Source organism: Uloborus diversus, chromosome 10 (genome assembly GCF_026930045.1).
Source record: "Uloborus diversus isolate 005 chromosome 10, Udiv.v.3.1, whole genome shotgun sequence".
NCBI lineage: Eukaryota > Metazoa > Arthropoda > Arachnida > Araneae > Uloboridae > Uloborus > Uloborus diversus.
The window spans coordinates 72145422-72158237 of NC_072740.1; the positions used below are offsets into that span (position 1 = coordinate 72145422).

At 32.8% G+C, this 12816-nt stretch overlaps 1 protein-coding gene across 1 annotated transcript in view; it reads left to right on the top strand.

Annotated features, from left to right (window-relative positions):
• The window catches only part of LOC129231047 (glutamate receptor ionotropic, kainate glr-3-like), a 69167-nt gene that overhangs the window by 12267 nt on the left and 44084 nt on the right, over positions 1-12816 (top strand). The window contains exons 3-5 of the mRNA XM_054865295.1: positions 8328-8434; positions 11523-11613; positions 11733-11891. Coding sequence (XP_054721270.1) covers positions 8328-8434; positions 11523-11613; positions 11733-11891 — 357 coding nt within the window. The remainder of the gene's footprint in view (positions 1-8327; positions 8435-11522; positions 11614-11732; positions 11892-12816) is intronic.

Consider the following 12816-nt stretch of genomic DNA (forward strand, 5'->3'; position numbering starts at 1 on the left):
TTTTAAGAAACTATTAAAATTACTCTTAAAAACATATGTGTATTTATGATAGAACTAAAAGGTAATTGTAATTATTTTGAACTAAGTTTTCAAACAGTATAATAATTGTTGCAAGAATAACAAGTAATAGTGAAATAATAGAAGTAATGAAGGAATGTCTTATGTAACTAATTGACATATTTATGCAAAACAAATGAAACCATTTGACATCCATTCATAGGGAGCTTTTCTCTAATCAAAAACATAGGTTTTAATGAATGAATACAGCATTTTAACAATACAAAATAAAGATATTTACTTAAGTACACAAGTTAACTCTATTTCAAATGATTTCAGTATGTAACGAAAAAAAATCTTAGATTGCTTTTGTAACAAACAACTTTGAAATGCAAGAAAAAAAAAAGAAAAGCAATTAGTTAATTTCAAAATATATAAAAGAAGAATACAACTTGGTTATAAAATTAAAGAATCACTTAAGTCTGAAGAAAAGAAAAACTTGATAATCTGCGGTAACAACAAATAGTATAACGGCAAAAAAAAAAAGTTTTTTTATTGAAAGTTCAATTTTAGCAATTAAATTAAAAACGCGAAGAAGTAATAACTTTTAAGCTTTTATAGTATTAATTCAAAAACCAAAGATTTCTTCTTGAAATCGTGGTTACAGTACGCTAATTGCTTCGAGACAATGGAATAAAGGCAAAGGAGCTAAGGCATTAATGAAGGCTTCCTCTTTGTCTGTATGGTTGTTTATTTTATGTAGCATTGAAAGTGTAAAAGGAAATTTCAAGCTAGGTAAAATAAACAACCTAACAGACACAGAAGCAATCTTAGGAAGTTCATCCTGTGGTTAATAAGTAAGATTCAAAACTTTGACGTTGAAGAAAAAAGATGCACAAATATGCGGCAGTGTATAATCGCACCTAATTGTACTTTTTTTAAACAGATAATTGGCGGAAAATGCGTAGGGAATTAGAGTACTTAATTTTGTAAAGTAAAAAAAAAAATTTTTTTCTTCATAAAATCAATTTTCCCTGATTTTTTGTTATTTTTTCAAAATTCCCTGATATTTCCCTGACTTTTCCCTGATTAATAAAGTTCCCTGACTTTTCCCTGATCTCCCTGATCTGTCGCCACCCTGGCCAATTAACCTATCCAATTGATCAATAAACCAGTGAATCATAAGCATGTAACTGAGATACTCGCATAGCAATCATGAAAATTAGAAATTCTCGGAAAAACATTTAACTATATAATTCTTTCAATAGTTCAATTAATAATACTTAAAATTTCAAACATGGGATTTTAAATCCTATATACTAAGGAGGAGTGAAAAAAATCAAAATTTGATGAACGTTAAATAATAGTGCGAAAATGTAGCCATTTGTAGAACTATTTGGTCATGCAAAAGTATTTTGACAAGCAAAAAATGTCTTTAGGTTCAGTTCGTGCCTTGTGTTTGACCATAACTGCATAAAAACCTGAAAAAGTCACAATAATTTCATCAAAAATTAAAATTTGGTAATTTTAATTCATTATCATTTAAAAATAGGCTTTTTGGGATAATTACGCACCGCATACGATCATTTAAATAACAAACTATATTTTAGAGTTATACACGTGCCTTGAATTTGACCAGTATAGTGTTGAAATAGAATAGACTAACATCGTAAGGCTCTGTGCTTTCAGAAAAAGTATCAAAAGCTATTGTTTGCAAAAATTGTTTTCATATTAATTAAGCCTTACATAGATACCGAAAAAATCTATACTAACATTACAAAGAGAGAGAACGGATTTTTGTGTGTTTATATGTTCTAGGAAATCTCCGGAACCACTGCACCTATTTGAAAAATTCCTTCACTATCTGAAAGGTGCATTCTTACCGAGTCACATAGGCTATAAATTATGCATATATGTCTTTATACAATTTTTTAAAAAGAATAAGTTATCTTCGCTACCAGTTTATGTTTCGTACTGTTTTGTTCTTATATACGTAAAAAAGAACCCCGATTGCTTCCGCAATGACAAAATGGTTGAAGGTTCGCCTTTAAACTGAAGGCTGAGGGATTGGCACATGTGAAAGATAAAAATTTCATGATGCCAGCAGGAGAACCGCCAACACTTTTTCCTGTATTTGAGGCTGCTGAAGATAGGGTCTGTCGCATTCTATTAGCCTAGGACATTGAAAACCGTTTAAAGTAAAAATAAATAAAAATTATTTGCGGAACTATTCTTCATGGTGACCATATTTAAGCATTTAAAAACGATATATTAAACTAATATAGCTCACAAATATCCTATCAGAAGGAAATTGCGCAAAAATAAATAAATAAAAAAAAGGGGGGGGGGGGCATATGAAAAAAGCAAGTTTCCCGATCGAAACGAGTACAACATTTTAAAAGGCATCCAGAGCTTTAAAAAAGACTCATCTCTAAGTAGGATATACAATATTCATTCTAATAGTTAATATGAGTTCGGTCACATAAGAACTCATTTGAAATATTTTCGTGGTCCTACATATTTACAAAGTCGATTAACAGTTAAAGATCCAGCCAACCTATCAAGCAGCATATAAAGAACTCGGTCTAATAGACGGCGACATATCTTGGAAAATAGCCTTAGTTTATAAACTTTCTGCCTCTGCTCCCAAACTCAGATAATTGTTTATAACTATTTTAACATTTATTTAAACTTTTAAACCCTATTGCTTTATGGCAAATATTTAAAAAAGATGTCTTTGACGACATATTGCAAAGAGAGCCTCAGCAGAAATACTTTGATTGTCGTTCAATGTCAAGCGATATAAAAATTAAAGGCAAAATTTGTGAATGAAGCGGACACTCAACAAGGGACTTGTGTTTGCCACCGCTGCAGAGAATCAGCGAAAAAATTCTATTGAAACATGATTGGTACATGAAAACCAGGAACATAAATTAATGTTAATCGGCATACCCGGTGGAACTGGAAAAAATTAATAAATTCAATACTATCAAAAATCAACCAACAGGCTGCTGTATTTTTTTTTTTTTTTTAACGGAACTGCAGGGAATTTAATTAGAGGTATAAAACTGACCATTTCACATTTAAACAACTTTGAATGTCTCCTACAGAAAGACTCCGCATTTTTAAAAAGAAAAAACAGGCAGTTGGGAGAATTTCTTTAATGAGGTACTCCTCTAGACTTCTCTTCATGCTTCTGAAATTCAATTAGATATCCTAATAATTTTATTGCGCATCTTTAATTTGTCTAATCTCTTCAATGGAATTCAACTCCAATGTAATTCACTTCGGAATACAGTAAAACCTGTAAAGTTGACCACCCTTGTAAGTTAACCACCTGTCTATGTAGACCGCTTTTGTCAGGAACGGAATTAATCCGGAATTTAATGAAGGAAAACCTCTGTAACTTGATTATCTCTCTATCTTGACCACCTGTCTATCTTGACCACTAATGTACGCCAAATTTGGTTTGGAGTATTGTAAAAAACCCTTTGTAAGTTGACCACTTGGTTTATTGTCTTAAACTTTCTTCAGCAAATTATTTTATTTTATTATCTATTTTTTTATTTATAATTATGATTATTTTCTTTTTGATAGCTTTCTAAGAATGTTTTTAATGCTTTGATGACGGACTAGCATTTTACTAACTAAAGAGCAGCATAAAGCTTATGCTGCTCTATATTCTCCAAACTTGTTTTTCATTTGTTGTTCTATTTGAGATAGCTTTTTGTACTCTGTTCAATGAAAATAGGTGTCAGTAGAAAAGGTCAAAGTCTTTTCTTTCAGTTGCAATATGTTGTGGCAACACAGGAATTGTGCTACAAAGAGCAGGCCCGTATCTATACATTTTGAGCCCCCCTGCTACAAAATATGTAGAGCCCCTCCCTAGTGGCCAGCAGTGTCTATTTGTAAAGTAAATAAGTCTTAGTGCTATTTTTTCTATTTTTTCTTCCATTTCTAGCGCCGTTAGCTCCTTTAAGAACGCGGGCCCCTCGCACTGCGGATTCGTAGATCTGGGTCTGCTAATGAGTAAAGTTACATGTTTCTGGTGCAAGGGATTAAGAGATAGGACATTTTAATTGTGCCTTTATGAACTGGGAGAGTCGAGCTTGTTGCTCTTTGTGCTATAAGTTTTACATAAAAAGGCTTCAAAAAGAAAGTTAATTGGACTTGAGATTAATAAAAAGTATGAAATATTAAAATTGATTTAAAATAGAGAAAGCCAGAGAAAATTAGCTGGCACATATAGAATTTCTAAAACTACAGTGTCTAATATAGTTAAAAACAAGGAAAAAGTAAAAAAAATATTTGGATAGTATTTTTAATAATTATTTCACTTTTCAATAATTGTTTCAATTTTCACAGCATAGGTTTTACTTTCGTCTTGAACGGTAATTCTCGCTTTATATGGATGATTAATTTTCGCTGCCTGTTAATTTTTACTTATTGATGTTACTAATGCTTTACTACGTAGCAAAGTAGTAAATTAAATATATTTTGCTACTTTAATAGCTGAAACAATTAACTTAATGTTATTTTAAACTAAAATAACTTTATTTAGTCACTAAATGTGTATATATGAATATATATATATATATATATATATATATATATATTTCAGTTTTTAAACATATCTTGCGTTCAATCCAAGGGGAACTGAATACAGAACACCCCTCCCTCGATGATTTAATTTATATTCTTTAATAATATGTTGTAACTGGTATCTGATTTCTCAAGTTGGACCAGTATTCTTAGATTTACTGTTTCACAATGCCTCCAGTTTAATTTGAAATTTGGGTTATGCTAATTAGCAGGCTTCAAAAAAAGGAGGAGGTTCTGAACTCGTCAGATTAGTTTTTTCTTTGTACAATGTTCTATAAATACTCGAAGACACCTGTACCTACGGGCGTACACAGGAGGAGGGGGGAGGTGAGAAAGAACACCTGTTGGCCTGGGCTTGAGAATGAAGGGGGCCCACTACTTTTAAAACTAAGGGTGAAATATAGGGGTAAATATTATGGAGGGGGGCCCGAAAAACTCATTTGTGACGGGCCCCAAAATTTCTGTGCACGCCCCTGCCTGTACCGATTAGGAAAATTCTTTTCTTTTTCTTTTTCTTTTCTTTCTTTCTCTTCTTTTTTTTTTGAAACGATATACTTCCTCGGCGGTCTAATGGTAATCAAGTTCGGGTTTGATGAAATTCAAGGAACTCTTCAAATATCATACTCATATTCAAAGCGATTTGTAGGTACTTTGTTAACTTTGTATATCGTCGCACTTAGTAAACCGGTTTTTATGATTTTTTTTTTGTTTAGTGGATAAGGGGGTGGTCTAACTTTACTCTAAGATTCCAAATCTTTGATTTACCCTATTTGTTCTTTAGAGAAAAGTTATGGGTAAAAACAATAAATTTCATGTAATTTCCCTCACAAACGATTAAATATAAAACCCATTATTAAAAATAAAGGCCATAAAACAAAGGTATGTGTTTTCTTTACCCATAGTGAAAGAAAGTACTAAAAAACATTATTATTAAGAGTAATCATAATAAAATTTTTTAATCAAGGATTCTCTGAAGCAAACATAAAATTCATTCTAGTGGAATTTTTTATCTTCATCTATAATGTGGGCATTTGAAGAACCATGCGACTTTTATCACGAGTTACATGACACGTATTGTTGTGAAACATAAATTACAATTTACAATGTTACAATTTATAATTTACAATTTTACGACTTGCAATTTGCAGCTTTTTTGTAGTTTGGGAAACCGTAAGCATTTAAATGGTTCTAACTAAATACTGAATCCAGTTCATCAGAAATTAGATGTATCAATTGTTGCATTTCTGCTAATGCTCATCCATCGTGAGATTTAGTTTTAAAGACTAAATTCGCGTGTATATAAATTAATGTTTAATTCAATGTTCGGTGGGTTGTCATTTACGTTAGGTAGTAGTTTGTAGGAGGCCCCCGACTTTAAAAGGTTATTAAAAATTAAGAGATCGTATGTAAATAGTTAGGTATTTAAAATTATTCATCGCATAGTAATTAAAATCAGTGTTTACTTTATAATTGGGTGATTAGTTTAGCCGATTTTTGTACTGGAATTGTAAAATAAATTTCATTTCTAGGTTTGGGTAGGAAATAGTATGCAAGTGTAATCAGTTATTTTTTGCTTTTTAGTTCGTAGGTGTTTTTTGAAGGCGGTTTTATGTATTTATTTATTTATTTATTTCTGCACTGTTACTCAGCGATTTTCAGATTTTGACTTTTTTTCACTCCACCCTACTATATACATTGACAAAGATTTTCTGAGCGCTCGCTGAATTTTAAACCAATAAATATGTTTAAATTTTGTCTCATCAAAAGAATTTCGTTTTCATAAGTTTTCTTAAACAAGCTTCAGTTTGTGAATATGCTTTTCCCCATATCATTATAAAATGAGTTCCTTAGTTTATTTAGCTTTCTAACTTGCGTTTTAATTGTTTTAAAACCTGTTTTAAAAGAGCGGAGAATTTTTAATAAAGAGATATGACATGAAATTAAAAAAAAAATGTATATTTGCATGAAGTAATTATTCCTGCGTATTGAATCTCAAATGTTTTTCACTGATACTATTCAATTCATCTTCACAAACATATTTATTGAACCCCTTCAAAAATTATTTAAATAAGTTTATCGATCATCTAACTCGATTGAAGTCAGGAGAAAGGAGAAGCAGGCAAATCGATTCGACAAACAATAAACAGCAATCAAGAACTTCCTGATTGAATAGAAATCTGACTACGTCTCTAAATAAAGCTGGCTGGGCTCAAAGAAATTTTGTTCTTGCTAACAATCAGTTTCTGTTTTTAAAAAGAACATTAGCTTAAACTTCGATGTCTTCTTATGATCTTAAATTGAGAACAAAAAACAAGAAACTCTAACTTTAACAACATTGAAACTATTTGATGTTTTGCAAATCATTGCTTTTTGCGTTGGGACGTGAATGGTTTTTAGTTGAAGAAAGTGGTATGGATTATAAAGAGTTCTGATTGCAATTCAGTTAAGCTTTTGCTTGCACTGATAAAACAAAAAATGTGTTCAGTAAAAACGCAGACGCACTTCTAGAAACGCACTTTAAATCTAAAAGAGACGCACCTCTAGATTTAAACATTGCGATTTATGTTTTCTAGCAAAATTTAATTTAGAAAAAGGTTTTTTACTTCCTTCATTAAACAACCGCCTCCATTATCAATCGATTTCCGTCAGGAAAAGAAAGATTGCTTTACAGGTTTTTCACTGTAACTGCATTTAGCATCTAAAGCAAAAAAATTTAAACGTGATTCGTAAAAGCAAGTTGATGCTTCGCCAGAAGAAATTTTTTGCCTTATTACTTTTAATAAACGGCAAGTCTGCCGTTACAAAAGAAAACTGAAGGGCACTAGCGATATTTGAAAATCGTGTAGAGGTGAGCAATGAAGTGAATTCTAGAAAGTGACCAACAACAACCTCAGACGAAAATATTTGGCTGAAATATTGAATTCATAGTGTGCAGTTTAAATGTCACAGTCATTAAACACATGAAAAATCAAGAGTTAGCCATTGTGATGAATGCTGTGATTTGCAGGCGTGAAAAGTGCAAGAAGCAGGTAAGAAGCATTGAGAAGAGACAAAATGGAGAGAGTGAAGACTTTCATTCGTTAAGCCAAAACCCCAAGTCACGTGATAGATTTTAAAGCAAAGCATTGGAAGAAATCTGGTTTCTTTCGCTTGTTTCACGCAAAACATGCCAACCATTTGTCGTAGTTGAGTCACGTGACTTTTGGTCTTTGGGTCAGCTTTTGTTAAGAAAATGATTGGACCTGCTCCCTCCATTTACTAATTCCTGCTCTGAGGTAAGAAGGCTCCCCAGCCGCCCAACTGTCCTGACGTGACTACCCTCAACTTCTGTTTGTTACTCTTCTTGAGTATTAGCATGAACGAACACCGTTTTGAGACATTTGACAAATGGTCGGCCAAATGGCCTTTTCCGTGAATCCTTCAATCATCGGAAATCTCACTGGAAGCGCTAAATTATGATTAAAGAGGAACCTCTTCTGAAACATGTTCATACATTTTAATGGTCGAATCAACCAATTTCTTCTAATCGACTCACTGGCATTACTTTCAGGACACACCATGTACAGCTGTTTCGTTTATATTGTACGGTATTTTCGCCACTGTTACTAGAAACGCTTATCTGCAGAATAATTTTTGCAACAATTAAAACTTTATCAATGCATAGCATAATGCGATGTTTTTACGAATTGTTTATACTAAAACATGTTCTTATTTCGTATTTTTTTAAGAGTCCGCCTTATTTGACTTTAACTACATCGAAGACGGGGGAACATATGATGGAAAGCGGTCCAGAGGCGGAATTGCTGAAAACAGTTCGTGAAAAACTTGGATTTAGGTAAGTTGTTACTATTTAATTCACAAAACAAAAATTTATTTCTTCAAAATTTTAATGGGGAATTTGCTGTTACTTCATAGACAAGGAATATTACTTAAAACGCTAAATATTTAATCTGTTTTCAAAAGATGATTCGTCGTCTACTTTGCTAAACATTAAATAGACTAGCGCTCGAATCGCTTAAAAATCAGCACATGAAATTCATTTTCTTCATTTACCATGCAGATTAAAAAAGGTACCAACGAGAAATATTTTAAAATTTTTAAGGATAACTTCAGAAATCTTTCCAGGTAAATTCGAATATGGAGACGAATTTACAAATACGCGATACGAGTGAACCGCAGAAACATTTGTGATCATTTATTGATTTTTGAGACGTCATGAAGAGAAAAACACTTGTGATATCTTCGCTTTAACTCCAATCCTCGAGGAAGAGAATGGGCTGGAGTTAACGATCGAATGTTTAAAAATGATTGCGGAAATGTGCGGTTTTAATAGGAAATTTTATAAACCAAGAATCTTATGAAGCTTGTTTAGCAAAAATTTTATTTGTGATTCGAAATAAGAGCTAAACCTTCATTTAGATGAGCAAGATGGGGTTAATGCAGGGCTGCCACGGGGGGGGGGGGAGGGGGGGAGGACTATAGTGCAAAATTTTTGACAGGTTTTTTTTTTTGAACATAAAATTTTTGGAAGAAAAAAATGCTTAAACTTTTTCAACAAGAAAACGATGCATAAATAATAATTTTTGACGTATTCTTTCCAAAATTTAATATCCGTGTCTCTTCATTCATAAAGGGGAACATTGGAGATGGTATGGAGTCAGTGTCAGTTGCCAAACAGGATCAGACAATTTTATTTCTTTTTAATTTATTATGAATTTTTTGGAAGTAGCACAATTCTGTATGAGGAGTTCGTGTGACAGTGATGCAGGGGTACCCATCCCTCTCTCCCAATATCAATGGTGCAAATTCTCCCAACCCCCTAAAAAGGAAAAGAAAAACAATTTTCTCTTTCAAATTTGGTTAAACATTTTATAGTCTCTAATTCCTGATTAAATTTGTACTCTACATCTTGCATCCAGTGAGTCAACTTAAAAAATATAAAAATCAAGGAATAAATTTGCGTGATAAAAGTGAAATGAACTGTAAACTAAAAAAATGAACAATTTACATTTATGACAACATTTGCTAGTACAGACGAAGCTATTTTACAACTAATGAAAAACAACACGATGTACTAAGAAAATAACATGATGTTTGTCCTACGTCAAAAAAAAAAAAAAAAAAATTATCCCTACCATAATTACAATCCTAGAGTGTGACATTGAAAGAATAAACCGAATGTAGTAATAAAAGGGTTTTCAGGAAGTATTTATTCAAGCTCTACAACAATATGTTTTGGAATCCTACATTTCTGATTGAATCTACAAGAAATTTATCATTTCACATTTTATTATGGGGCTGAAATTAAGAAAATCAAGCAATTAACTTGGGATTTTACGCATAATCATAATTAACAAATTTTGCCGTTAGCTCGGATTGTTAAATTTGAGTGCTATACCAGATTCGTGCGATTTACCGTATTGGCGGGGTTTGTTATTTATGTATAAATCCCTACAAAATAATGATAACATTGATATTCTCTGGGCCGTCGCCAGGTCAAAAAATGAGGGAGGAGGGGGGGGGGGAGGGAGCAGCCTACTTCCCGCTAATAAATTTTGTTCGGTCCGCGGGAAGCTTACGAACTGAAAAGAAAAAACATTTTTCAAATTTGATATTTCCTTTTAAGCATTTTTACTTGTGTAATATCAGGAAAAGGATGTACTTTTTTTTTCTGCTAATAAGTGCAACGAAGCAACGAAAAAAAGGAATTGTCACAAATCAACTCAAAGCTGTCTTAACTGAAAATCTCGAAATCAATCAATAAATAAATAAAAATGAATAAATTTTAGAATATCTTCTAGTAGTTGGAACTTTGACGTTTATTGAAAATAAAATTTTACCTTTTACTTACCCTATTGTGATAAAAAATTGAGAATGCACGATAAGTTACTATTTTCACATCTCTACATACCACCTATTTGCATTGCACTCAGAGCTTAATTTCTACAAAGATAAGTGCAGGAGTCCACCTCCTGTTATATATGTTGTGGTATATATGTTGTGGTTGTCACCCACAACATATTTTTACGCACATAGCCTTAAGTTTGCCTAAAATGCTAACATTTGTATGAAATTGAAAAGAAGCGGAGCTCAAGCTACGTATGTAAATTAAGCCATGATTGCACTATTTCTTCCGATCCTTCTTCTTGGCACATTTTGAACAACTCGATGCGCCCGTCCGTTAGGTACCGAATTGTACTGAAGTTGTTTACTTCTATTCAATAGATAAACATTTCATTTCTTTAAAGCAGTATAATGTATATACTTAAGCCATATTATTTTCAGTCGGTAACTGTTCAACCAACCCCTTATAAACTTCATCCTCTTAATTTCGCATTAGCAAATTTGAACGAGAGCTGCAACTCAAGTGTATTAGAGAGTTGATCTCTATCTTTTAGTAAAGTGGTTTTTCACTAAAAGTGTTTTCCCCAAATTAAGTTAACCAACTATGGGGATGAGCAATTTGCTGGCTGCGTTCTCTAAGCAGATTAGTGCTGCTTGGCATTTAGTAAAAATCTGACGACATCTTTCCAAATTTGGTGTTCATTTGGAAAACAAAGGCGAGATTTCGCCTAACTTCGTGCTAACTTAGATCTAAGCCCATAAAAGGCCCGATATTTACGGTACATAACTTTAATTAATGTCCCCTGTCCGAGAGAGAAGCGGTTTCTACCTTACGTACAGTGGAAGTCGTTGTCTATATTATTATTGATCTGTGGTCATGACATGTAACAGAAGTGCAGTGAAACCAGAAGACAATTTTTATACTAGGACATTGTACAATGTTTCATAAGCTTTGTTTTGCTCAGTGCCCAACAGACAGGTAAATAAATTTAAAAATACCAACTAAATGGTAGAGATGTGTGCACGGAGAATGTTATATTTCGTGGAAGGGTACAAAATAATCAAAAGTCTGTTTCTAGATATCAAATTTTGAAGCCCCAAGATGGTGAATGGGGTAGACAGCTGCCTAATGGAAGTTGGACAGGACTTGTTGGTATGCTAAACAGAAAAGTAAGTTCTCAAATTCTTTTGAATATTTAAACGTAATGTCGATTATCTCAAAGCTCATTTTTGTATACCTGCAAACTACAGAACTCTTTCTAAACCTAACACCAATGAAATATTTTTAGGAAGCAGATATTGCCGCTGGCTGTATAACTATCACTTACCAAAGACATAAAGCTTGTGGATTCTCCATACCTTATGACATACAAAAAAGTGTTATCATAAGCAGAGTTCCAGGTCTAAAATCAAAAACCTATGCAGTATTAACACCTTTTACAGCAGAGGTAAGCAAAATGAGTCTGTGTACTTTAGAACATGCAACAAACGGCAAACTTTTTTTTCCGCTGTGTGTGTATAACCATCACTTACCAAACACATATAGATTGCGGATTCTCCATTGCTTATAACATACGAAAATGTATTATCATAACCAGAGTTGCTGGTCTTAAATCGCAAACCTACTCACACTTTACAACAGCAGTGAAATGAGTCGATATTCTTTTGAATACATGGTAGATCTATGGTAACTTATTCAATTTAATATTGAATAAATTATAGTATAAATATTATTGAACAACGATATTATTGAATTGACTGTAGAATAAATTACAAAATAAATATTATTGAGCAATAATATTATTGGAATGACTGTGGAATAAATTATAAAGTAAATATTATTGAACTACAATATTATTGAATTGGCTGCAGAATTTAATTATGGAATAAATATTACTCAATATATGGTACCATTTACCAAAGACATAAAGCTTGCAGGTTATCTATACTTTAAGTCAGGGGTTCTCTAACTTTTTCGAGTCGCGCGGCACCCTTTGAAGATTTCGAATTTTCTCTATATAAACAACTAATAAGTCGTTATTTTCAGGGTTTTTCCCCCACTCCTGTGCACAGTTCGTGCACATATGTGCAGCATATGCAACACAGAGTCATTTCCTCCTCCGAAATACTCCGGTGTTATGTCATAGGGAAACATCTTAATACGACGAACAATGGTCTTACCGTACACTGTTATAATCAGGGATTCCAGACGAGTGAAAATATTCCCTCTAAGGTGAAAGCATAGTGCCTGAAGGTGCAATGCAAGCCAGAAAATAGAGCAGAGGAGCCAAAACAGCATGCAATCGCAGAAAGACTCATTGCGCATGCGCTTTTTGCCTTAGCCATACATTCAACCACCTCAATATGGCGGAG